General features: G+C 40.8%; 3 protein-coding genes and 2 pseudogenes across 3 annotated transcripts; 3 read left to right on the top strand and 2 right to left on the bottom strand.

Annotated features, from left to right (window-relative positions):
• Positions 1–12: 12 nt before the first annotated feature.
• Positions 13–1,452, top strand: sfr1 (SWI5-dependent homologous recombination repair protein 1). Its single transcript, XM_070977610.1, has 3 exons — positions 13–436; positions 582–932; positions 1,050–1,452. The coding sequence occupies exons 1-3, from the start codon at positions 347–349 to the stop codon at positions 1,236–1,238; spliced, it is 630 nt and encodes a 209-aa protein (XP_070833711.1). The 5' UTR covers positions 13–346; the 3' UTR covers positions 1,239–1,452.
• Positions 1,352–17,572, bottom strand: cfap43 (cilia and flagella associated protein 43). Its single transcript, XM_070977609.1, has 38 exons — positions 17,544–17,572; positions 17,081–17,334; positions 16,788–16,884; positions 16,512–16,679; positions 16,142–16,292; positions 15,803–15,947; positions 15,579–15,661; positions 15,274–15,405; positions 15,043–15,159; positions 14,857–14,934; positions 14,614–14,762; positions 14,256–14,359; positions 13,924–14,073; positions 11,755–11,915; positions 11,393–11,557; positions 11,170–11,300; positions 10,311–10,476; positions 9,675–9,785; positions 8,903–8,980; positions 8,115–8,240; positions 7,919–8,023; positions 7,719–7,835; positions 6,929–7,123; positions 6,549–6,755; positions 6,278–6,364; positions 5,940–6,020; positions 5,612–5,740; positions 5,383–5,502; positions 4,975–5,082; positions 4,631–4,717; positions 4,461–4,549; positions 4,101–4,311; positions 3,823–3,935; positions 3,452–3,611; positions 3,145–3,309; positions 1,972–2,052; positions 1,728–1,881; positions 1,352–1,638 (listed from the first exon to the last, which is right to left on the bottom strand). The coding sequence occupies exons 1-38, from the start codon at positions 17,570–17,572 to the stop codon at positions 1,463–1,465; spliced, it is 4,980 nt and encodes a 1,659-aa protein (XP_070833710.1). The 3' UTR covers positions 1,352–1,462.
• Positions 17,573–19,011: 1,439 nt separating this feature from the next.
• On the top strand, positions 19,012–21,918 carry LOC139341187 (glutathione S-transferase omega-1-like; annotated as a pseudogene).
• A 504-nt stretch (positions 21,919–22,422) lies between these two features.
• LOC139341185 (glutathione S-transferase omega-1-like) lies at positions 22,423–25,281 on the top strand (annotated as a pseudogene).
• An 11-nt stretch (positions 25,282–25,292) lies between these two features.
• Positions 25,293–27,684, bottom strand: itprip (inositol 1,4,5-trisphosphate receptor interacting protein). The gene has a single exon (XM_070977561.1). It carries the CDS (start codon positions 27,619–27,621, stop codon positions 26,014–26,016), a length of 1,608 nt encoding a protein of 535 aa, XP_070833662.1. The 5' UTR covers positions 27,622–27,684; the 3' UTR covers positions 25,293–26,013.
• Between the last annotated feature and the right edge of the window lie 176 nt (positions 27,685–27,860).

Genomic DNA, 27,860 nt, shown 5'->3' with positions numbered 1-27,860 from the left:
CAAATTCTGTCCAATCGCTGCGTTTGGAGGTTTTCTTGAGCCGCAGAAATAAGGAAAAGCAGAAACATCTGACATCGCTTTCAGTTTTATGCTATAGTCAGCGTTTTGTAAAAAAAAATCTGCTGTTACTAGTTATTGCGAAAGTGTTCATGAATAGGTTTGTTACGCGCTTGTGTTAGTTTTGTTTTTTCAAAGGCGATTTTTAGTGTCTGTTCAGAGGAAGCTATGTGACTAACGTTGCTAACGTTAGCTAACGTTAGTAGTCAAGCTAACTTAGTTGCCTTGACGTGACTGCATTTAGAGAGAAAACAACCTTAGTTCACATGAGTCAAATTAGGTTTCACCGATGGAGATTACTCCTAAAGCGGCCAAATTAAAAGTGTATTCATCTTGTAATTCAGTGGAGTCAAGCCCCTGTGAATACAAAGAGGAAACGGTAGGCTGAACTGCAGTTTTTATGTAACTCGATGAAATCAGTCTTAATGATTTTACGCGACCTTACTTCGTATTAAACATGATCTAATATGCACTACTAACACCTGTTGAGACAGTTAGTCATTCACTGATTGTCATCTCCGCAGCATCATCAAAAGCTGAGTTCCTCTCTGAGGGAGAGGCTGAAGAGATCAAGGCGCTCCTTCACCTCGCCCGTCTCTGTGGCCAAACGCCTTTGTGTTGATGATGATGAGGAGGAGGATGGCCAACAAGTTTCAGCAGATTCCCAGGAGACAGTTAATAACCCTCCACTGATTATTCCCAGTGTAGATGTAAACAGAAATGAGGCGAGATCAGGGAGTGAAAGGTTTTCTGGACCTATTCCCGAAGCAACACATCCTCCTTCAGAAGACTTTGCACAACAACTGAGGAAGGAGGTTAAAGACAAGATGGAGACTCTGCGCAGACTCAAGATGGTTCAGATGTACAGAAGCAAGGTGTCAGCTCCCTTTAAAGTGTCTGGGTTGCTCCTAACATTAGTGTAAGGGGATTTCATTGGTGTAATTAGACTGAAAGTGGACATTGTTTGACATATTCCCTGTCTCTCTCCCTAGAATGATTTAACACAGCTCCAAACCTTGATTGACAAGTGGCGGAGCTGTGCTCAGGCTGCGCTGTATGAGCTCCAGTCAGACGTCCCCGTACATGGAGGAAAGGCCAGCCTGTCAGAGCTGATTGATCTCTTTGGGCTGGAGGATGGCATTCTGCACTTTGACCGCACAGAGGAGGACTTCACTACCTAATTAATGTGCTTTAAAACACAAGTAACATTTGTTCCATCAGTCCACGCAATACTGCAGAGGGACAGTCATATTTAAAATATGACGAGTGAGTCATATGAGTGTACTAATTATTTGTTGCTGCTATTTCATTTTATTCACAGCTTAAGTTGTACATTTCATATTACGTTTACATGCTGAGAGGAGCTTAAATAAAGTTGTGTTATCTGTTGAAGAGACGGCCGTGCTCAGTTGTGTTTCAGCTGATCAAGCGAAGGAAAGTTCTTCATCCTCAGACGCTCGACCTCGGCCCAGAGGAGAGCCAGCTCCTCCGCCTGTGCTCTGACCAAGTCCTCCAGGTTCTTCCTCTGAACGATTTCCTGGTAGCGCTCCTCTGTTTTGGCGGCCTGATTCTCCTCTGAGGCTAAACACCAAATGCGCCGTGTTAACAGTCAGAGCAGGCTCTATAATCTGCAGTGTGTTTTATTAGAGCTGAAATTATTGTGTTATTACCTGTTGCTTCACAAATGTGTCTCCTCTCTGCCACAGTCACCAGCAGATTGGGTAGCTGCTGCTCTACATTTACGTTCTTCTCGGCTTTCTTTGCTGCCTGCCTCTTAAGCTGCTTGATCTTTTTTATGCGATGCTGCACACTCTGTTGATGAGTCTGAAAATAGAGAATAATAAGTACATTAACATGGTAAAAGTACACAACGCAGAGGTGACTGATGAGATCGCCTTGTTAATTTAATGTTACCTTTTCCTGGAAAGCTATGGTTTTCTCCAGACTGGAAACTTGCTTGGACACACAACTGTCTCGACCTGTCTTGTTGAGATACTGGAAAGACAAGGGAATCATTGAGGTGTGTGAAGTGAGAACTCAGAAAAACAGATGGAGCAACATAAAGCGTCTCAACAGGGTTTTCTATCAAGTGTCTGCTCTCGCTCTTGAGGAGAGAGCCCATTGGGCATAAATGCTTCGTCATAAAATGTTCCCAGGATGGATTTGTTTATATTCAAAGTTTTTCTTTCTCAAGGTTTAGGGGGCCTAAACAATGACAGGAAGCCGCATGCCACGCCTCAGCAGAGCTACCTGAAGCTTTTTCCAGAGGAAACTGGCATTCAGGCCTGGAAACATGTTTTGCGTGTGCCAGGATCATCGACTCATTGAAAATAAGATGATGGATGACTCATTTGATCGTGTATTCTTTCCTTGCACAACCAGCACCTCCCTGTTTTTTTTAAATATCACTAACTCATGAAATTCCTTGTGTTAATGTGTGTTAAGGGGTTAATGGATTGCAACCAGCAGTGAAGTATCTTCCTGTCAAGTTTAGTGGTCTGTATTTAATTAAACTCCCTGTTCACGCCTTAGATTGACATTTGAAGCAGAGGAGCTTTTCTGTTTTCCTGGAATTTTAAATCGCTGCGTAAACACAGCTGAAAAGTTCAGACCGGAATAAAGAAACCATAAGTTTAGTTGTCAAGCAGTCTTCGCCTGTGTGGAACAGTTTCAAAAGATGCAATAAGAAAAAATAAAAATAAAACGGTATAGGGAGTTCGCGAGGATTGGGTGTGTCCATCTGTACTCAGGGATGGTAACAATTTTCTGCTCACAAAACATCCCATGCTGCCAAAACCAAAATACCTGCCTTGATATCACTGACTGAGGTCTGTCCAGAAACAGGAAGAGAACAGGATTAAAGTTTCAGCCCAAGTGGTGAGATATCAATGCAATTTCAGGCAGATGCTTAACTTCTGGAAAACCTTTGACATAAGATTACCAGGAATTATATACAAGGTCGAATCTGTTTGGTGTGCAGTAGCATTATTAATCAGGAAGGGTTATTTAGTGTTTAATAAATAAAAGTGTCCGTAGAGGAGCTAAAAAAGCAGAATTGGGGTGTTTTAGTATCCAAATTCCACTTACATCCTGTTGTTCTTCAGAGAGCCGTAACATCTGGATGTCCCTCGCTTTGTTGTTGAGGTCCTCTATCTGCATCTCCATCATCTTGTGCTCCCATTGCAGCTGGATGATGCCCTTACGGAAGTCTTTGCACTCCACCATGGAGGCTATCTTCTGCTCTCCAAGTGTCTGATCATACAGATAACAAACATTTGACAAATAGAGACATTCTCATAATATATTTGTATAAAGATCCATCATAAAAATGCACATCCTTGTTTGAATCTATGTTGTACTATGACACTGTCTGTGTGTGGTGGCACAGGCTGACCCTGATGGTTCTGTTGTGGTCCTCCACCACACTCCTGTGGAGAAGTACAGAGTCAGTGTAGTCAGCAGTCAGGTCAGTGGTGGACACCTCCACCTGGCCCTGTTTGAGTAGGACCTGGACCATGATGTCCATCAGGAAACGGTTCTTCTCCTTATGCAGACTAGAGGACAGCAGGACAACAAAAAACATTTAAATAGAGAAAAAGAATAAATTCTATCAACTTTTCTTTCACTATATTACCTTTTATGATTGTTACAGGTTATATATAAGGAGACAAATTCTCAAATTTAAGACTTGTGGCTCGAGTGCCATTCTCTCAGATCATCCATGCTGTATTTTAATCAGAATGAATGGCAACACCCCAGTCATACCTCTCCAGTTCGTCAGAGAGATTTTTAATTTCCTGTTGAGCAGCCTTATCCTCATCTCTCCTCTTCTGCAGGAAGGCCTGCATCTCAGCCAGAGTCAAAGCTTTTACTTTTACCTGCAAAGGACGTGCAGTATGATGATATGTGCAAGTAAAAAGTTTGTTTGGAAACAGACTATAAAATGTTGTGCTAATTACATATTTGTAGTGTGAAAAGCCTGTGTGTAGACTAGCAGTGTTCGTCTGTATTCCCAATCTTTAACCTGTTTTTACCAATTTTACCTTTTGCTCACTCTCTACTTTGATTCTGCGGACCTGACAAAACCTCTCCCAGATCGATGGGTTCACGCCTTCAGGTATATTCTCCGGAGCATCCAGCTCCTCCATGGCCTTCAGCATTTTTCCGAGCCCATCGGGAGCCTGAGAACCGCACAGGTGCTGCTCTTTAAACAGGTTGGAGTTGTTGTCGGTCTGGGTCCTCATCTTTTGAACCCTGAGGCATACAAACCATGTATGCAGCAACTGTTAATTCATTTCCAACTTATGATGTGGATGTGAAACCATGCAGCTTTTAACATATGAAGCTATGAGTCAGCACAACTGCCTTATGTGTAATGGTTATAACTAAATGGTATTACCAACCTGGGTCTGCGCTTGAATAGCTTATACAGCTGATCGACCACATGGCTTGGTACATCAAAGAACTCCTTCCTGAATTCTTTGTCAAAAACCTTAGGAGACATGGACGGATATTATATTATGTGTCTGCACTCAGAATCAAAATGATCTCACTATTTTACCAGCTGGCTTACTTTGTCCTCAGCTACAGTGCTGTCATAGGTCTCATGAAACAATTCTACTTCTTCTTCATGTCTCTTCACATCTTCCTCAATTTCACCCTGCCAGAGAAGCATATGTTGATCAGATGAGAGCATCATGAAGCCTTTGAGAAATAGTGACTGACAGTCTTGAAGCCTGGACAAATAAGCATGCTGCACAGGTTAGCTCTTGCAAAGCACGCCTGAGCGATGGGACGATTTTTATACTAGAATTTGGAAGAACACCATTGCCATTCACTCAGGTGTCTGACGAATAACAGAATCTCAAGCTGGCAGTCATAAATTCCTTCAGCATTACTGTGCTCCAGTGTTCTGACCTTATGTGCCACGGTTTTCTCAAGTCTGAGCTTGAGCTCCAGCTCTCGATTTCTTATCTCCTCTTCTACGAGGACTGAATGGACGAGGTAAGTAATCTTGAGCTCTTCCTGTAAAATACACAAAAAACATTAAACAGGATTCTTTTTAAGGTGTAACATACACGACGTATCATATCTCATAATTATCTCAACTAAGGAACCGCCACGAGAAGAAAGGGCTCTTCATCTTGTGTGAGGAAAATGAGAAAAGGGGAAACAAAAGGAACGAATGTGATGCAGATTGACTTGATTTGTCCATGTTATGAGTACAGTGTGTGTGTGTGTGTGTGTGTGTGTGTGTGTGTGTGTGTGTGTGTGTGTGTGTGTGTGTGTGTGTGTGTGTGTGTGTGTGTGTGTGTGTGTGCTCACCTGATATATTGCCATTTCACATTTCACTTTCTTCTCAAACAGCTTTGTCAAAGTTTCATCAAACCTCTCAGTGGCGTCCTTGGTGGACGCCTGCAGTTTCCTCATTTCAGTTTCCAGTGACTGCAATTACAGAGTTCACCGGATGACTTATATTGATCACTGATCAGAACTGAATCATATTTCTGATCATAGAAAAGCAGCACATCTGCGAATGTATTAACTGTAACACCTTTTTGTATTTCTCCTTCTCCTCACTCAGGTCTTTGGTTTTCTTTTCATACTCTTTGTAGACTTTTTTCTCCTCCTCGCTCCAGTGGATTCCAGGTTTGGTCAAAACAAACTCAGGCGGAGGTATTTCCTGCGGAGTCAATTCAAAAGAAACTATGTGCCCTTCATGCTGATTTGTCTAATTCAACTGACACTGACTAGAAAAGAATTCACGTTAAAAAAAGACATAGCTTGTCTGAAGCTAGAGAAGTAACACTTTGCTGCGTAATATGGGATCAGTTTACTACAGGATTAATGATTTGACAAAAAAAGTGAATATTCTGGCCCACCATTTTCAAGATGTCCTCTTTTTTCACTTCAAGCACTCTGTCCATCATGTCATCAAGAGCCCTGTCTCTGGGGTTATCACCCTGCGATAGAAAGAAAAAAACAAAACCTCACCAATGTGACAGAAATATCTAATGTTATTTATGACTTGCTGCATATACTGTATATCACATACAGGCATTAGAGACATCGACATGTTTAATTTAAATGTCAGATTGAATCTTGCTCCTGTCAATAATAATCGTAGATGCAGTTTTCATATATGGAAGTATTTGAAGAATTTGTAATTAGCGACAAACAAGAGTTGAAAAACAAAAACACATTTATTCTAGCGGCATACTCTGGCAGCCAAGCGTCTTTGCTCTTCCAGCTTCTTCCTCTCCTCCTCCTTTTTCTGTTCTGGGGTGAGGTACTTCTCTGCTGTCATCTGCAGTGGGACGAAGGCCATGTGAACTGTGATAAAGCGTTTTGTATGAAGGTAATCACATACAATTTCACATTTCGCTAAAAAAACAAACAAACCACAAAGCAGTTCAGGATGCACGCTTTGTTTGTTGAACTTTCTGTGAACCTTGTCAACTGTGTAGATGTTTCATGAGGAGGTCAGTAACCTCAGAGTCGTCCACAGTGAACAGCCTCTCTGGCTGCTCACTGATGGTCAGGCTGGGCTCCCACAGCTTCTCTGTAATGTCCAGCTCCAGCACGATCCCCCTGATGTGTCTGTTCCTCTCCTTGACACGGTTGAGCTCCTGCACCTTCTGCCTGTGCACCGCCTCAAAGTCAGCGTTGAAAGCTGTCTTGATGCGATATATCACATCCTAGATTCAGAGAAAAAAAAAATTCTTATGATCCTGATAATAACCATGCATTCACTTTCTTTATTTTATCATTTTTGTTCTTAAGCGTGTGTTTTAGGCACTGTTTTGGAAAAGTACTGTACAATATAATCACACTTTTGCTGAGAGCCAACAGTTTTTGAACAGGTTCACACCTGTAGCAGAATTATCTGGTTGATCCTCTGCTCTGTGGTTTGCAGGCTGAACTGATCGTGGAGGTAAGGATTTGAATATCCTAACTGAGCGGACAAACTTCCCGTGACGGCAGCACTCTCTGCCTCGTGGCCTTCCTCTCCTCGCTCTTCCTCCTTCGCGCTGGTTGTGTTGGAACTTTTCCTTAGGCTGCTGTGCTGCAGCTGAAAGACGGGGAGAGATACTTTGAGAGGGCCGAAATAAACGTTGAGGATTTTAATCTGTGGTCATAAGATTATAAACTTCATCCCAAGAATATTGCAGTGAAGAGAACCATTGTAACAACTCTCTTTAGGCCACACAGTCATAAATTTAGAAAAGTTTCAACACTGGTGGACTGGCATGGAGTCAAGCATTTAAAAAGTTAAAGCAGTGAAAGGTCACACATTCAAAGCATCAAATTATTCTCCAGCACTAAACCTGTTTTGACTTGAATGGTTTTGCTATAAAATGTATTTCCAGAAAGTGAAAACACTCATACTGAGTAGGTTGTATTGTCATAGCTTTTAGAATTTATAGAATTTTTGACAAGCTTTTTGCTGTAACTTTGTATGTTGCCTTTCTGTTTCACATGGAAAAAGTCAACATATCGTTTAATAATGAAATGAAGAAATAATGCCACCATTTATGATGTCTTATTTGGGATTTCAACTAATTAGTTTGTTTAATAACCTTTGTACATGCATTGTAATATCCTTTAGCCCTGGAAGATTAGCCACCACTTTTGCGGAAGCTAATGGGGATTATGCTTACGGTGCAAGCAGCCTTTTCAAACTTCCTCATATTTTGAACCCTGCGAAGATCCTCCATCTCTTTCTCTGTTCGCGCTTTCAAAGGGTAGTTCTTCACCTCATGTTCAGAGTGAAAGGCCTGTGGTAGACAGCCAGAAGTGATTTAAAACTCTACATACAGATCATAAAACACTGTGATTATTAAAAAAGTTTACACACTACCTTAATGGCCTTGCCTTTGACCTTCATAGAATCCCAGCATTCTCTCTTCAGGACGTCATGAAGGTAACTTTTTTCTAGAATCTCCCATTTGATTTCATTTCTCACCTACAACGTGACCACATTAAGAATCACTGCCATCACGGCCTCAGCGCAAAATTAGAGCTTCATTGCATTCATGTTTGTGTGCGAGCATTACTCGAGTAACTTCCTCCTCCACCATGGCCTCCAGTCTCCTCTGCTCCTCAACATCCAGGTTGAACTCCTGTTGTTCCAGATGCTCGATATCTGGGAGGTTCTCGTTTTCGCGCATCATCTCCTGAATCTGACAGTACAGGAAACACAGCTTAGTCATCATATGGTGCATAAGACAATCTTATAGTGAACATCATTTCTACTAAAACTTGATTACAAATGTGACTTGTTTGTTGAACTAATGAATATTTTTCATGATGGACTTCAAACATTCTGCATTTTTTATGTGCAACAAACCAATAAAACTGGAAATGAAAGGGGTAAATTTACAGTAGGTAAAAATTTCTTCAGACACTTGATGAGACTTTAAGATGCCACTGGATCACTTTCAATTGAGTGTTGACATTAGCATGGCGTCATAGCTTGTTTACAGATGTATTTTTGTACACTATTTATTTATTCATGCATTTATTACGAGAATTCCAAACACAGGCTTTATCCTTTAGTTTTTCGGTGCTTTAGCTTGTCTCGCCACCCAATTTATTGTGTGTGTAGATGTTGCCCTTGATAGTGAGCTGCTGCATATAATTACAGGGATGAGTCTTATTGGATTGAAAAGCACTTACCAAGCATGGTTAATGACACAGTATTTGTGCTTACATGCACTGTGGGGCGTTGTTTTGTCAGCAAGTTTCATGCCTGCTGTGATAATTTTTCCTGCTCAAAAACTTATGACTATCCTCCTAAGCAAAGCCTAAAATAAACGAATATGTAATAATAACACTCTCTTACAGTATCACGTAACTCTTTGATGGTTTTCCTCAGGTTTTTCTTTGTCTCAGAATATTGCTCATTGTCTTCATCTATAACCTGTTCAAAATACAGATTGAAAACAAGTCAGATATTTCAACTCCAAACAGCACAGTGAGTCAGTTAGCATTAAAGTATGTGCACTTAAGCCAACTTCACAAGACTCCAACACCTGACAGTGAGTAAACCTAAATGACAAACAAACGTCTTATTTATGCTACATTTTACAACATGGGGAGAGAAAATAAATCATATGCTGTCTAACACTTCATCACTCAACGGGATGCAGCTTGATTTGAACAGAAGTCTTCACAGAACACAGGTGAGTCACATCAGAAAGCGTGTTGTAGCATAAAGCAGGCAAGGAAAGTGCCTCTGCTCATTCCTCATGGGAGATTTTCAGTGAGGTTTATTCAAAGACTGCCACACCTTCAGTATCAATTTACTGTTAGCAAGAAGCTTTGTCAGGGGACAAAGCAATTATTTTTTTTTTTTAGAAATGCTGCTTTATAATCTGCTTTATAGCACTTTACCAATTGCCAATTGGTTTATTTTCTCATTCACTAAGTCAAGATAACTCAAGCTGTTGCTCAGAGACACTTTGTGCCAAAAGCAACACAGCAAGATATCACACACAGGTGCAAAGGGCACCTTCATAATCCCCCACCTGCAACGTCGCTAAGTCATAAAACAAGTATCTAACATGTTAACATTATGACACGACCGCAAATATGACAGTATGTTAGTCACTGACCGCCTCTCGCCTGTTTTCCAGCCAGGTGGGGTGTGAAGGTGGAGCAGACAGCAGGCTGTTATAACTGTCATCCTGCTCGGTCACATCCACTGTCTTGAATCCAACACTGACCTACAGTGTCAACAACGCATATGAAAACAACACCCAGAAAAGGAAAAATAAAAGCATTTACTTTGACACATTGCTAAAATGTTCATTTAGTTAAGTGACAAGTGAGGCCTCTGCATGAGCAATAAATAACATTCATTTACTATTTATTAGATTGTGTAATCTTCATACCAGATTTAAACCACAGTGACTCAATGAAGAACACGAAGAGCTCAGACCATAAATTCACATTCATCATTACATTCTTGAAATTTAGTGGGACGCCTCACTTTTATCACCCACAGTACTAACATAATCCAGCTCAGCTGCAGAATATCATCAGTATTATAAGTCTGTAATACAAGGTTTCTATTGAAACTGCTTTAGAGCGTGTTGATTCAATTTTCTTATCATTTTGGAGGTTGTATTTTCTGGTGCTGTTGATTGCAGTGCACAGTTTGTTGTTTCAAAAGCCACAAAAACCAACACAGTTAGTGCACTGTTGTGTAGTACTGATTTACTGCTAAAACAGAGTACAGTATAATTTACCTGACTTTCCTCTGATTTTTCAGTGCCACAGGGAGACCCTTGGCCCCACTCAGGCCAGTCAGTGAGGATGGGATTCTCTGTGTTGAATATGATCTTCAAGGAATGACCCATAGACTGGCTATACTGAGTAGCTTCATTCACCGTACCAGCATCTCCACCTTTAATTCTGTATGGAGCCATGTAAAACACAATAAAGATACACACAATAAGAGAGCAGATATATAAAGATATTTGTTATTGAGGTCTAATGATGGCCAGTTGATCCATAAATCCAAATAAATATAGAAATAACCATTTTATGTATATTAACTTCCCTATCCTGTCTGTGGCACTCAGCATTGAGCCTATTTGTTCCCACTGAATACTTTAAAAACAGGTCAAAAATATATAGCTTCATTCTTAAAAACAGTCTCTTTCATTTAAAGTTAAATAATAAAACAGCAAGGCAATGTATTATTAGCATATGTGACTCAGTCAAGAGTTGATTGCATTTGTTGAGGACAGTTTTCAGATGTGAGCTCAGTATGCGAGTGCGTGTTTATGGCAGCAGGGCCGTGTCTATGGGATTGATTGATAATGAAGGAATGTGAGTGAGATCTGATTCGGTGGGGGGATTGTGCTATGAAGTTTACAGGATCTGTATTTTCCTGCAGATTACGACCATGATCCCTCTCAACCCACCACTTCAGCTGTATTTATTTACTACGGTCCCTCACAGCCAACCCTCAGAGAGGAAAAATACTGTGTTATGAGCACTGTACCAAACAGCATAAGAAAACATCTCGACAGTGAGCAACAGTTCCCTCTGCTGTTCACAGCAGTGCACTATGTAAGCAGGACAGGCTGCTTGCTGTTTCACCTGAGATTAGTGCACACGAGGGAGCCATCTTTAAAGCCGGCAGTGAGGAGTGTCTGGCTGTCTGCAGAGAACGACACACTTCGAACGCCACCATCATGGCATGAATGACACTGCAGCTCAATGTACCGCTCCTGTAGGTGCGTTGTAATATACACAGCAGACAATGAAAACCTGATTCAAACATTTGCAGCAAACAAGAAAACAAAATAAAGTGGGCTCCTACCATGGAAGCAGTTTCTCGGATGCGTAGTAGGCCATCTCGGCCCACAGAAGCCAGCCATAGCTGGTGTGGAGACAGAACAAGAGAGACAGGGCCAAGAGGATGACCCCTCACTTCCTGCTCTGGTTTCAGCTGGACCACCTGTTGACTGGAGACACTGTCTGTGTCCTGGACATTAAAATCAGAGAGCAGGATAATGATTTCATTTGTGTTTATATACACATTACGGACACATACCTGAGACCACTGTTTCTATCAACAATGGCCATATTTTAAGAAACAGAGCAAGAAGCAATAGTTTTCTAGAATTGTATCAATGATATTTCAGGTGGATGAAGAAAAAGACACATTAAGCGGCAGTAAACCTGAGGAAGCTTAAATCGCTGAAGAGTTTTCTCCTTGTGGCAGTACGCAAAGACCTCACTGACTCCCAGAACACAGGATTTAAGTGAATGAGACACTTCATATCTGGACACTTGGAGGACATGAGTGGACAGGCAACCATGTCGGTCGACACAATCTGGACCTGCAGGTCAGTAGAGACACATAATAAATGAATAAATGTATTCAGTGTTTCCTATCAAAGGAGAGGTTTGCTGTGGGGGCAATCTTATGAGCATAGGGTGGGGTGCTTACATACATCTGCTGTATATACATGGTTGTATCTTCAGTATGCTGCATTTTTATAAACTATGACAATCATGGGTCTCATTTGTGTCCCAGTCTTTCGTAATTTTTGGTAATCCTGCAGCTACACATCCACAACAATACTGAGGGATTCTTCAGCAGTTGGTCTTGGCACTTGCAGCATAGAATATATCATCTTAAGCATGTATAGAAAATACACCGATAGAATAGCTCTAGAAACCCTGTTACATAATACTTCATGCAAATTGTGTTTTACCCAAATCTGTTTTATCCTCAGTTTATTATTACCAAAGTCAATGTCACTTGAAATTTTAATTACCGCATAAATAGCACCTGTAAATACACGTTGTTTACAATGTTTTATAAGCTCATTTAAGCAGCGTGTGGCATGACTCATCTGTGGCCACACACTAAACTTACTGTTTGCACTTTCCTCCAGAGAACCATCTGTCTCAAGGTCTGTCTTGTTCAACATAGTTTTCCAGGCTGTATAAACAAAGAGTGTGTCTCGCTAAACCTCTCAGTCGTTTTTCTTGTTTTTTGGGGGGTTTTTTTTACAGTGTTAGTTAGAACATGTCCAAACATTTGGATAAAAATGTCCAGTTGAGTACTATTAATCTGTTATGCTAATGTCTCTGGATATGGCTGGAAGCAAAACTGAAGCCTACTGTCAAAGCATCCCCATGCATGAATGATGACATTCTCAGCCTTAAAACAAAAGAACAGAAGGCAAGTGGTAGCCCAGTAAACAGCTCCACTATTTACTGCTTACAGATTTGTAACCGTAAAGCAAAGGAAGCCAGGGGCCATGATTAGTCTCTTAATTTCTACCAAACAGCAAAATCCTTGACTTTTGGTTTATTACCATCACTCATGTTTTAAACCTCTCCTCATCGACAGGAGATGATTGTTTAACTGCCAGTAGTTAAAAGGTAACTTCTTATCTTTTGGTCAATGTTTCACCACCACTATCAATTAGGCAACTACAGCTGATCCAAAATGCTGCTGCATGAGTCCTTACAAACACCAGAAAAATGGACCATATCACACCAGTCCTCAGATCACTGCATTGGCTTCCTGTGAGTCAAAGAATAGACTTTAAAATCTTACTGTTGGTCTACAAAGCATCAAATGGTCAAGGACCAAAATATATTCTAGATTTATTAACTCCATATGAAGCATCCAGACCCCTCAGGTCATCAGGGACAGGTCTATTGTGTGTTCCCAGAATGAGAACCAAACAAAGTGAAGCAGCTTTCAGTTTTCATTCTCCCTGCACACCTGAGGTCTGCACCAACTGTCAGTTCATTTAAATCAGGGTTGAAAACATTATTATTTGCTACAGCTTTTACTTAAAGTAAATGTATTTGCTCAATGGTTTTAATCATTCTAAATGCTAAATTATTGTCTTTTACTGGCTTCTGTTTTCAATTTTCCTTTAATTGTATTTTATTTTTATTTTTATATTCTCTTCTACTCTCTTTCTTTCTTTGAAATGTATGATTTTAATGTATTTTTATGCTTCTGTAAAGCACTTTGAATTGCCTAGTGTATGAATTGTGCTATACAAATAAATTTGCCTTGCCTTGCCTTGCCTTACCACTCCTCCCATGTCTGCAGTGGATCTCCCTTGCCTCTGGCTGAAGTCGTTGCTTTAGGTCAGTATCACCACAAGAGCTTAATAATGGATCACATGAGAACCTCAACTTGCGTTTTTGAGACATAATGGCCACTGGCCCTCTCCTCTGGATATGTACCAGATAACTGTATGATAGTTTGTGTTCAATCAGTTCTATCTTAAAAAAAACTGCTGACCAGCTCCCAAAATCCCCTTTAATTAAAAAAGAGAATAAGTAGTGAAATAATCTACTCCATCAGTGCTGTACCTGCAAGGTCCCTCACAGGCAAAGACAGCACTGTGAGCAGGCTGCCATCATGACTTTTGCCCCCCTCTCCAGAGCACAGTGCAAGAACTTGCACCTGCTCGCGGTCGCTGATGCACTGAGTGGAAAGTGACAGAATGGGCCCAGGAACAACTGGAAAGGAAAACCAGATGACGAAAGTGTGCAGGTGAGCTTAATCTTTCTCTATATTCAAATATTTAAACATAGTGTTACTAAACAGATGTGTTACAGTAATAAGACAAGGATTTTGTATACATCTATAGTGCATATCAATTCTAAAACTGCATTTGCTTAGTGTTAAAAAGAGTATTTACTTGTGTATCCTATGACTGAAAACCTCTTTGATGGCTTTGCGTCTAATACATAGATGGTTGAATCTGAGGCACCGGTGAAAAGGAAGTGCCCCCCTTGATCAAAACTGTAAAAGCACAAACACAGGCACACACACACACACGAATAAACCACATTTTCAGAGGTCTTCACAGTATATATGCACAATAAGAAAGCCTGTAACCATTTAATGCGACATTTTGATTTGCTTTCTGGTACCGAATTGGAAGAGCAGTTGTCCCCTTGGGTTTTATTGGTAGAGATAACAAATACCTCTACTTCATACATGTATGATGAAATGTTATAAGTAACTGAAACATCACATGGTTGGATGATATTTACACTAGGTGATCCACAGGAGTGTGGCAGAGGTGAACCTGGTGCACCAGGCGAGGCTGCTGCTCCCTGTTCAGGTCAATGAAAAGAACATTTCCTGAAGCTGTTCCAACAGCTGTGTATTGTGCAATAGGACAGCAAGCCAGACTTGTTACCTAAACAGGTACAGATTACAAGTTTAAGTTTACTTCTATTCTGATAATTTAATTCTGATAAAGTTCACATATGTTTATATGCTGGGAATCTGACCTCAGTTTGAAGAGACAGGGAACCAAGGCAAATGCCATCTGGAGACCACAGCTGCAATTCTCCAGGATCTCTCACTGACTGCAACCAGCAAAAGCACAAACATCACAACTCATTTAAAGGACAGTGACCTAAATTACAAATGCCATGATGAAACACTGTAATTCTTGAGCAACATTAAAGTTTTACCACACAAATTTTCTTGTCAGTGTGCAACAAAGCTGCTGCCACAAAGTTGCCACTGAGAACATCCAGGACCTTCACAGTTTCATCTGACCGGGTTAGGTTCAACATATAGATTTGCCCCTGAAGAACAAGAAGCCTCTGATGTTCTCAGATTTTCTTTTCAACACGTATTTTCTATATTTTAATGTATTTTATGGAATAATGATTGTGAGGATAACAGATTTGAGTACTTACTGTATTAGAAGATAAAAGTAATGTTTCATAGTCAGGAGAGTACATCACAGTTGTGACAGGTCCTTTGAATCGCCATGTTTGTGTGATGTTGATCTGATTCCCTTTGATTTGCAGACAATGGACCTCACTCTCCTGTAAAACATAAGCATGTTAAAGTAAATTAGAGTACTTGCGAGTTCCTGAGGCCTGAAATTGCAAATCCAGTAACTGACTGGCAGAAGAATGAATGTATTATTCTTCAGTAAATTTCGAAGGTGTCATACTGAGTGTGCCAAACAGGCGTTAACAGGCGTGTGGGCTTGTACCTTTCCTAAAACGATCAAACCATTCTTGTTAAGGGTTAAACCTTGAAAGTTGCTCTGCCTGAGTTCAGGAATGGCATCAGCAGCTGAAACACAAAGCAGATATCAAATGTCTTTTCTATTGCCAAATAAAGTTGGGCAAGACTTGAAAGAGGAGAAATGCTCCCAGTGACTTTATAAATATCTACCATATCCCAGTGTCAATGTGTGTGTGTGTGTTTGTTTACTTGTTGGGTTGAAGGGTATTGAAACAGAGAGGGTCTCTGCATCAACACGAAGCAAAAAGCCTTCCACGCAGCCCACATAAAGCTCTGAGGTGGCCGTCCAGCAGATGGCAGTTGGAGTTAGTCTGGCTTTGGTGCAGAGTTTACTCTGTGTAAACACATGGAGTTGGGTAATTGTTTACTTACTGTTTTTGTTTGTGTGCCTGATAACAACTTTGCTTTCCCAACAAATAGATTCATAGATCCAAAAATTACAGCTGTGTCACAAAAACAAAAAAAATTAATAGCTTAAAGTGAATTTATTTTGTCGGGATTAGTGTATAAGTTGCAGTGGGACAATACCATAATGATTTCTGCTTTGTCTCCCTTGAGCCCGGCAATGGCTGATGGAGGCATCCCTGGACCAAAATAGGCCGGTTTGTCACTGACAGTATGAGAAGTGGGCACCAATCTCTCAACAAAGGAACCATCAGTTGCTGGAAGCTCTATCACACTGCAATGCAACAAATATGACATACAACCATGACATACACATATGTAATATTGTTTGACCCTGTGTGAGAAGCTGCATGTGTTTTTAAGTCCCCATTTCACTTGTGAATGATAAATATTGGTAGTTTAATTTATCAGCTAAATCACATGCAATGCACAGAAAATCATGTCCATACAGTATATCACTAACTAATTGCTTGTGCAGTCAAGTTTGATTTACCTTGATTTCAGGACATGAAGGCTGGCACTCTTCTCAATATTCCAGATAGTGAGGGATGTAGCACCCAAAGCACAAAGCTGGAGCCAGTTCAGAGGGTTGAACACCAAGGATATGACATCATGCCCAGCTTGTGGTTGTGTACAAATTGGCTCAGCATTTTCCCAGTTCCTGCATCACACAGTCATGGTTACAGTCGCAGACCTGCTGCACCTAAATAAATATAACTGAAAATACATAGTGCACAAAATAAGGTACTGTACAGCTTTTGTGGCTTACCACACTGTTATGGTGTGGTCTGGAACAGAAGAACAACAACCCAAATAAGGACCACCATCACTTAATGTCAGAGATGTGTAATCCAGCTGTGCTGTTCCTTGAAAAAGAATAAATGGTGTAAATGGGTGCTTTTACAGTAGTTGTAATAGAGTACCTCTACACTGTGGCATTGCTAGTTTTAAAGATTTTGAGTACTTCTCCCATGACTGATAAAAAAAAAGTGACCAATTGAAAACTATGACAATTACATAGATTCAGGTAGTTATCTCAGCTGGATCATGACATCACCTTACCTTTTAGTTCATTCTTCAGCTGAAAGTCAGGAAAAATGTACACAAATATAGATGGGGATAGCTTTTGCTCAGAGAAAGCAAAAATCCTACTGTTGCCATTGGCTGTCAATGCACCAATGCCTCTGCCAGGACTCTGAAGGACACTTTGCATTTTGGTCTCCAGGTTCAGGAAACAGATATGGCTCCCAGATGGATAACATACTGTTTTATTGTCGACAAACTCGATACTCTTGTTTGTAAAACCTTGTATCCACCTGAAGGAAGTAAAACAGACAAATGTTAATTCGCCCCTATTTGTACCTCCCGTTTATTAGCATACATACAGTTCACAGAGGTGCTAGCACTCGGACTAAATATTAACTAGCTTAGCTGCTGGACAACTATGATGAAAAGAGTACACTGAAGATGTAAATATACTGCACTGAAGTGAAAATAGATAGGTGTAATTGTTACGGCAACATACCTGACTTCTAAGCTTCCACTTTCATCCATATTTATCCAAGGACACTCAATAAAATCACGCTTCTCGCCAACACAACATACAAATAGACGAACTAGTCGGTGCGTATCCTTGGCAACCAGAACACACCGAAGACATTACGCTCTCACGCTATTGGCTGATACTTCATCTGATGCGGCGCCTGTTTGACATAACCATCCCGGAAGTAGGGTTTATATTACATGATAGTGGTAAATGTCCATAGACATAATAAATGTCCTGCTGTCACTACCATCACTACCTGCTGTCACCATAGACATAATATACGTAGACGCCTCATTGACTGACGCTTCCTATTGGAGCTGACATTCAGCGCGGCCGCCATCTTGGATGGGTCTCCCATGCGTCCCCAGTGCATTTATTTCTACGGAGGAAAGTGTATGTCCAGCTACTATTATCAGCATAACTCCTCTAATTTTTACCCGATTTTCACACGGTTTGGTTTGTTACAAACGTCAGAGATGTAGTTATGATACAGGACGCTGTCACACATTAAAAACAAATGCTTTCATGCTGAAATACTTTGTCTTTGTTAAAGAGCATAATACAGACATATGGTATGGCCCATTAATAAATGTATAAATGAATTAATTTTAGATTTTAATAAAGAAACAGTTTCATTGTTCATTTGATTTCTCTCTCTCTGTCTCACTCACACACACACACACACACACACACACACACAAAATCATGACCCTTCACACACAAAATCATGACCCTTCTGTACACACCAATAACACAAGAATTTGTGTTTTTTTGTGTGTACTATTTAATGTAAAGTTAAGCACAGGCACATGCACGCGCGCGCGCACAACACACGCACAAAAAACAGACATCTCGCATAACCTGTTGACATGCGTATTAAACTTTGAGTAAGTTTTCATACTCATTTGTGTTGGAATAAAACTTGACCAAAACAAACTGTCGAAACGAGGAAGGTTTTTTCTTTTTGGCCAACTCATCATGTGTGTCGGCCCACAGTCCACTGCTGCTTTCAAACACACACACACACACACACACACACACACACACACACACACACACACACCGTCTGGCCTGACGTGTCTAAATTAAAAAAAAATTAAACTGTTCACAGCTTTAGGATGACAAGGATTCCATAATAGCCATAACATACATACATACAAAGCTCCCATATATACCTGCTCAGTACATTTTTTCCTTCTTTTTTTTTTTTAAGGCCTGGAAAAGTTAGCTTTAAAAGTCCAGGTCATTCCAGCGTCTTACACTACCCTGTTAAGCTTGTAACTGGGGCTGGGAAGCTAAATAGAATGAAATAAATAAATAAAATAGGGGCATTGTTGCGCTCTTCACGTTGACTTTGGTTGGCTCTGGTGGTGGCGGAGACCCACCCAATATGGCGGCGACGCTGGATACGCTCCAGCACGTAATGAGGCGTCTACGTATATTATGTCTATGGTCACCACGCCATCCTCTCACTCATTGAACTTTTCCGTTCGTGTCAAGGCCGCTTTCAGACTTACTTTATTCACCACCTGAAGTGTAAACATGTCCACGGAAAAGTGTTTCGCCAAAGGTGACACTTACGGCGACTTCTCAGCTAACTTCAAAATTATCTTGCAGGCAGCTGACGTTTGTATTCGCAATCTAAACTACGATAAGCAAAACAGTAAACTTCCTAAAAAATGTCGGGTGCATATCAGAGGTTTGCTGAAATTTCTACCGAATCTGTTGCTGTACATTAAAACCTGTGCAAAGCTGAACTGAACACACTGCTGGATGTTTGCCAACCCATCTGATGTGAAGTTTCAGAAGCAAAGACAAAACATTTTTTGCAGTCATCATGACAAGCATTATTAAACCCAGCTCGTAAAGCTAACAGTAGATAGCAGGGATGTAACGTTATTACAAATAGTGCAAACAGTCAACTATTTGTCTATCTTGAGTATTATGTCCACAGTCGAATTGAATACACTTTCAAAGACTGAATTAGCACAGTCGGCGGCTGTCTGCGGATGCTCTGATGGGAAAGACGACTGAGAAATCCGAGAAGTACCTCAGGCTACTTCACGGACATATTACCATACTCAATTTAAATATACTATAAACTATTGTAGTTACTTATTCGAAAATAACACGATGGCTCTTCAGTGTGACTGGAAAAGACTGTTTTACGTCGTGAAAGAAATGAATTACTGAGACAAAGTAAAAGTAGTAATACTAGTCCTGCACTAAAATAACAGAGGCGTTACCAGCAAATGCATTTAAAGTATCAAAAGCAATCCAATGACCATATGTTTGGAATGTAGACTATAAATCTATACAGAAACTAGAAACTGTAGCTGTCAAGTGCAAGCACTAAAGTTCCTCATAAATGGTTTGAAGTAACTGGAGTAAATGTAAATTATTCCTTTCAAGTAGTTATGGTAGCAAACATTAACCAATATGCTCTCCTAGATTCCCTTTGTCATATATGGAAAATATTATTTTTTCTCTTTCAGGAAGTGCTGTACCTGGTCCAGTCCCCCAAGACCACATCAGACTTTACAGCATGAGATTCTGCCCCTTCGCTCACAGGGCCAGACTAGTCCTGAATGCTAAAGGCATCAAGTAAAGACACTCTTCATTATGCTTCATTTTAAACCATAGCACCACAAATACATAAACATAAAATTTTTCGACTTGTCCTTTTGATTAAATTTGACCTCCGTTTGTCTTTTAGGCACGACATCATCAACATCAACCTGAAAGACAAACCTGACTGGTTCCTTGAGAGGAATCCATTTGGTCTTACCCCAACACTGGAAACAACTGCTGGGGAGGTGATATACGAGTCTCCCATCACCTGTGAATACCTGGATGAAGAAGAAGAAGAAGAAGAAGTTGCTTCCTTCCTCTCCTTTTGGTAAAGCTCAACAGAAGATGATGCTGGATCATTTTTCCAAGGTATTTTATATCAACACTTGCATCTAAATCCTGTTGTTGTTGTTGTTGTTGTTGTTGTTGTTGTTGTTGTTGTTGTTTTTCATATACCAAAGGCTACTGTTCATCATCAAAATAATCATATCACTGCAACTGTTTTCTACAGATAACACCATACTTCTACAAGATCCCAGTGGCAAGAAAGAATGGCGAGGATGTCTCAGGACAGGAGGCTGAACTGAAACAGAAGTTTGCCAAATTAAATGACGTAGGTTGCAAAGCAGAGTGCTCTGGTGCCTTGACACATTCTCCAAACATGCAATTTGGTTGATTGTAAAGTCAAAACTGTCCACAAGAATGAGCGTAAGTGCAGCTGTAATTGTCCATGAATTGTGATAAATGGTCAAAGATATTGAGTAAAGTCAGATCATCCGTGTGTCTGTCTTTAATGACTATATCTGGCTCGTTTATAGTGTTTTATACAACACCGATGAATGTAATGTTCATTTTTCAGGACCAGGTTAAGAAGAAGACCAAGTTCTTCGGTGGTGATTCCATCACAATGATCGACTACATGATGTGGCCGTGGTTTGAGAGGCTGGAGAGCAATGAACTGCAACAGTAAGTAATAATCTCTCAGGATAGGACTTAAAAATAAATACATTTTATTTATGCAAATTTATTTCAAAACCCTAAAGGTCACCATAGAGAGGAGCAAAACGTATAATTATTAAGCATAGTACAAAAGTAAGAGCTGTACGGTGAAGAGCAGAGAATCATAAGTGGTCTTCTTTGTCATCTTTCCTTCATGACATCTGTCATATTTCATGAGGACAGCTTGTGTCCATGTGTTGTAACTTGGTCTTAGGTGAATGATTTGATTCCCTTTCTCTTTTCAGTTTACTTGACGACACACCTGAGCTGAAGAATTGGAAGGAGCTCTTGTCGGAAGACCCAGCCGTCAAAGCCACCATGCACAGCATGGACACCCACAAGGCTTTCCACAAGACTTATATTGAGGGGAAACTGTGATTATGGCCTGTAGAAACAAGGTGATCAAAGCCTTAAACCGTCCAAATGTATGTTGTTTTGGTCATGGTTATTCTGGAGTCTGTATGAAGAATAAAACGGTGACTACCATGTTGAGTCAACATTTAAGGGATACAGTTAAGGAGTAAAGGTGTTTTTATTGGACATTTCAGACTTATTTTGTTATTGAGGGGAAAATATGAAGTCACCACAGTGAAGTAAATATGACTCAAGTTCTTTTCACTGATTCATTCAAAAGTTTGGCACTTTTTCGAGTAAAAATTGGAGAAACAATGACTGACCTGAATCTGAAATTTGTACAACATTAAATTTGCATTGTGTTTTCTGTAGAGATGGGCAGATGATACTGAGGCTTGTTTCAGTCCTGTGAAGCACATTGTGCTGGAGCTTGTGTCAGTACCTTATCTTTTAGTTATACCATACATACTTTTGATGCCCCATGCAGACATGCAGAGCACCTTTTACTCAGCAGCAGGTGCAACAAAGTGGTCTTTATGTGCTAGTCAGCATTGGTTAGTGGTCGTGGTTAGCCCCTGTTTGTACCACCCATGTATTAGCATACATACAGTTCACAGAGGTACTAGCACTGGGACTAAATATTAGCCAGCTTAACTGCTATGGACAACTATGATGAAAACAATGCATTAAAGCTGTAAATATACTGCACTGAAGTGAAAATAGATAAGTAGAACTGTTGCAGGCAACATACCTGACTTCTAAACTTCTACTTTCATCCATTGTTGCGTCGTTGCATACCCCAGGCAACCAGAAAACACCCAAGAAAACGCTTTCACGCTATTGGCTGATACTTCATCTGACGCAGCGCCATTTAATGTTACTACCCCGGAAGTAGGATTCACATTAAATAACACCGCGATGTCTTCTGCTGACTCTCACCTCTCAGTTGTTGATCTCCTGCCTACGTGCCAAAGCCACTTTCACGCTTCATTCACCACCTGAAGTGTAAACATGTCTACTGAAAAGTCTTTCGCCAAAGGTAAGACATACAGCGACTACTCACATAACTTCAAAATTATCTTGCAGGCTGCTGTCATTTTTGCTAAATGGCTAAATTCCGACCAGCACACCAGTTGCTTCGTAAAATCTGTCACGTGCATATCACGGCGTTATGCGCGTTTACTTAATTTTCAATTAAATCCATTGCTTTACATTAAAACCTGTGCAACACTGAACTTAGACACTGTCAGATGTTTACCATCCCGTTCATTCCCTCCGCCCTGACGTGTGCTGTCACGATGTGAGCTGCCAGACGCAATGACGACAGCGATATTTTTTGCAGTCATCGTGATCTTGAGTATTATGTCTAGCATTGAATTGAATACACTTTTAAAGACCGAACTAGCACAGCGTACAGAGACTGTCTTTGGATACTCTGATGACATGCAGTTGTGAAAGACGACTCAAATATGTGGGAAGTACTGCTTTATTGATAAATTAAATAAATCATTTAAAATATACTATAAACTATTGTAGTTACTTATTAGAAAAGAACACAATGGCTCTCCAGTGTGACTGGAAAAGGCTCAAAGGATAGACTTTATACTGTTTTACACTGTGAAAGAAATTCCTGAGACAAAGTAAAAGTAGTAATTCTATAATGTAAAAATACTTCACTGTTAGTAGAAGTCCTGCACTAAAATAACAGAAGTGGTATCAGCAAATGTTTTTAAAGTATCAAAAGTGATCAAATGACCATATGTTTGGTATGTAGAATATTCATTTATAAAGAAAATAGAAACTGTAGCTATCAAGTGCAAGCACTAAAGTTCCTCATAAATGGTTTGAAGTAACTGGAGTAAATATAAGTGATTCCTTTCAGGCACTTATGGTTGCAAACATAAACCAATATGCTCTGCTAGATTCCCTTTGTCATATATAGAAAATATATTTATTTTCTCTTTCAGGAAGTGCTGTACCTGGTCCAGTCCCCCAAGGCCACATCAGACTTTACAGCATGAGATTCTGCCCCTTCGCTCAAAGGACCAGATTAGTCCTGAATGCCAAGGGGATCAAGTAAAGACGCTCTTCATTATGCTTCATTTTAAACCATAGCATCGCAGATACATAAAGACGAAATTCTTCAACTTGTTCTTTTGATTACATTTGCATGACCACCATTTGTCTTTTAGGCACGACATCATCAACATCAACCTGAAAGACAAACCTGACTGGTTCCTTGAGAGGAATCCATTTGGTCTTACCCCAACACTGGAAACGACTGCTGGGGAGGTGATATACGAGTCTCCCATCACCTGTGAATACCTGGATGAAGTTTACCCCGAGAAGAAGTTGCTTCCTTCCTCTCCTTATGGTAAAGCTCAACAGAAGATGATGCTGGAGCATTTTTCCAAGGTATTTTATATCAACACTTGCATCTAAATCCTGTTGTTGGTGTTTTTTTATATACCTATTCATCATCCAAATAATCATGTTAATGCAACTGTTTTCTACAGATAATACCATACTTCTACAATATCCCAATGGGAAGAATGAGAGGCAAAGGTGTCTCAGGACTGGAGGGTGAACTGAAACAGAAGTTTGCCAAATTAAATGACGTAGGTTGCAAAGCAGAGTGCTCTGGTGCCTTGACACATTCTCCAAACATGCAATTTGGTTGATTGTAAAGTCAAAACTGTGAACAGGAATGAGCGTAAGTGCAGCTGTAATTGTCCATGAATTATGATAAATGGTCAAAGAGTAAAGTCAGATCATCCGTGTGTCTGTCTTTAATGGCTATATCTGGCTAGTTTACAGTGTTTTATACAACACCGATGAATGTAATGTTCATTTTTCAGGACCTCGTTATGAAGAAGACCAAGTTCTTCGGTGGTGATTCCATCACAATGATCGACTACATGATGTGGCCGTGGTTTGAGAGGCTGGAGATCTTGGAACTGCAAGAGTAAGTAATAATCTCTCAGGATAGGACTTAAAAATAAATACATTTTATTTATGCAAATTTATTTCAAAACCCTAAAGGTCACCATAGAGAGGAGCAAAACGTATAATTATTAAGCATAGTACAAAAGTAAGAGCTGTACGGTGAAGAGCAGAGAATCATAAGTGGTCTTCTTTGTCATCTTTCCTTCATGACATCTGTCATATTTCATGAGGACAGCTTGTGTCCATGTGTTGTAACTTGGTCGTAGGTGAATGATTTGATTCCCTTTGTCTTTTCAGTTTTCTTAACGACACACCTGAGCTGAAGAAATGGAAGGAGCTCATGTGGGAAGACCCGGCCGTCAAAGCCACCATGCACAGCATGGACACCCACAAGGCTTTCCACAAGACTTATATTGAGGGGAAACTATGATTATGGCCTGTAGAAACAAGGTGATCAAAACCTTAAACCGTCCAAATTTATGTTGTTTTGGTCATGGTTATTCTGGAGTCTGAATGAAGAATAAAACGGTGACTACCATGTTGAGTCAACATTTAAGGGATACAGTTAAGGAGTAAAGGTGTTTTTATTGGACATTTCAGACTTATTTTGTTATTGAGGGGAAAATATGAAGTCACTACAATGAGGTAAATATGACTCAAGTTCTTTTCACTGATTCATTCAAAAGTTTGGCACTTTTTCGAATAATAATTGGAGAAACAATGACTGACCTGAATCTGAAATTTGTACAACATAAAATTTGCATTACATTTTCTGTAGAGATGGGCAGATGATACTGTGGCTTGTTTCAGTCCTGTGGAGCACATTGTGCTGGAGCTTGCGTTAAATGAATAATAATAAAAAAAAGCACTGGAACATAAAAAAAAACCTCGCCTTCTAATACACAATAAGAAATTGAGCACTTGACACTGAACATTACAAAATGTAATAGCTGCCATTTGATTCGCAGCAGTATGAATGAAAACAAAAATGCTGCTTCACCAGTTGGTAAATGATTCCAGATAGGCCGGCGTAATACACAAGAGGTATTTCTGTTGAAACGTTTCCCTGGCTGACAGAAGTGCCAGGTCCTTTTACAGGTAAATATTGAACTGCATTTCTAAAATGATCATCCTTCATGCAGATGACTTGCTGCTGCTTCTTTTTGAGGCAGAGGGATATCTACTGAAAACCCCTCCTCCAAGTTCTGCCTCTAAAACAAGCAATACGAAACACTCTTATAGAATAAATATATTAACTATACATAGGTTAACAATTTACCCATCAAACCCGTTTTGCCACTAGAACAACAGAGCCCACTGTTTTCTATTGGTACGCATTGTTCAGGGGCCCTACTCGCAATATGCTGATTAGATTGTCGAGTGTAAAGAAAGCAGCTGCTGCAAAAACCACCACACATCTAAATATCAGCCATAACTAAAATAACTGCTGTATATGCACCTTTTCATTTCAGTACTTTAGTATCTGGAACTATTTTTAACATTATTCTTAGTAACGCTGACACTTATTAAGCTCTGCTTGCACTAGAAGTAAGAAAATATTCAGATAACAAGCCAAAGCTCACACATGGAGTCTGTGGTGTAAACCTCCATTTGATAAGTGAGGCGTGTACTCTTGTATGAGCACAGGCGCATTTCTCAACATCTCGTGGAAATGTCTGACTGTTGCTGCATGAAGTTCCCTCTGCAACACCAGAGGCCGGAACAGATTGACGGGCTCCGCTTTGCGAATGATGTCAGGAACCTGGATGTCTTCTGGCACTTTACTGTTCCCAATCAGGACGTGATGAAGCCTCTTCTCCTGCAGGCTCCTCTGCATGAAGCTGAGCACATCCCGAAGCCTGTGCTCCATACTCTCAATGCCCCACGCAGAGGGTCTTTTACTCAGCAGCAAGTGCAACAGAGCCGTCTTAACGTGGTAGTTAGTAAGGGCACTTTTTCCTGTGAGCCCTGTCTGCTTTCTGTGCAGGAAAGTAACAATCTGAAGGCAGTGTAAATGACAGGAATTTTGTGGTAGGCGTTTAGAGAAACGTTTCAGCAAATTCCTCTCGTAAACAGCAAACGAGAGAGGCCAGTATGGCTCTGCAGAGCTGTCACAATCTGAAGGAAAGTGTGAGACAAAATAAGCGTCTGTATCTTCCAGCTGAACCACCGGGATGATGTTCAACACGATGACTTTCCCCGACAGGAATCGGATCTTCAGAGCACCAGCAGCATCCAAGTTGCGAAAAGTGACCTCGAAGTCATATTTGTGAGAGATGCGTCCCCATGCTTTGGTTACAGAGATCTGAAACCACTTCATGACTTGGTCTTTGGCTAAGAAAGGTGTGTTCCTGGAGCACAGCAGTTCATCAGGACTGTGGTCCACTTTGAGAGCGTCATTCCTGCTGTGCAACAGGCAAAGCATGTCCTCTCCCAGGTTAGCAGAGCCACAGAGACAGTCCTCCACGTTCTCCCCAACCCTGGTCACCTTTATCTTGCCACATCCTTGCATGTCTGGAGGCATGTCACTGGGGGGGCTGCACCACAGATGGAACTGGAAGGAGTACGGCTCTGGAGGCGAGAAAGGCACTATAAGGTCACACACCAGTGGCTTGCACACCTTCCAAGACTCGAACATGCTTCCAATCCCGACAAAGTCTCCAACTTCCATGTCTGCATCCCTGTCACACACGCTCCTGAGCGATTCCAGCAAGTCATCAGCAAAACCTTCGACAAACTCCCTCACCCGCCAGTTTTCATGGGATGAAGTGTAGGTGCATTTGTCACAGAAGTTGCTCAGGACATCCTTATCCAGTACCACCGTCCTGGGGGTGACGGATCCACTCTCTGAAAATACATCTTCCTCCTCCACTGGCCGGATTTCTGTGTCAGCAAGATCCACCCTGCACATCTCGATAGTGAAGAATATGACAAAAGACACAGCGGTCCAAAGGTACCAACTATAACCCTCCTCTGAGCTGGTTTCTTCCTGCTTTGAGTCCAGCTGTGAAAGCTCTTTCTCCAGCTTGGCCTGCTCCATTTCCAGCATCTCCTCGTGCTCCCGCATGCGAGCCATCAGCTCCTCATCCTGGTCCGGGAGTGTGGTGTTCTCTTGAGGGAAGAGTAAGGGATGGTTCAATATGGCAGCGGCCACCACCACACACATTCGTGCCATGGCCCCCTGCATCTTCAGCCTGTTTCTAACATGCACAGTCAAGCACCTCGGAGACGTCCGGCGGGCGGCAGCTCAGAACCTGAAACAAAAACAGAAGCCGTGGTTTATTGGAGGCAAAAATGTGCCAAATAAGGTACTAAATAAATTGTATAAAAATCATGGTATATATAAAGAAAATCCAGTTATATTTGTAAAGCTAGACTCCACCCCGGAGGAAGCACAGATTGTACCTCTAAATATAGAGGCAGTGG

This window comes from Chaetodon trifascialis, chromosome 13 (assembly GCF_039877785.1).
Source record: "Chaetodon trifascialis isolate fChaTrf1 chromosome 13, fChaTrf1.hap1, whole genome shotgun sequence".
Lineage (NCBI taxonomy): Eukaryota > Metazoa > Chordata > Actinopteri > Chaetodontiformes > Chaetodontidae > Chaetodon > Chaetodon trifascialis.
This window is presented reverse-complemented; position numbering and strand designations above follow the sequence as displayed.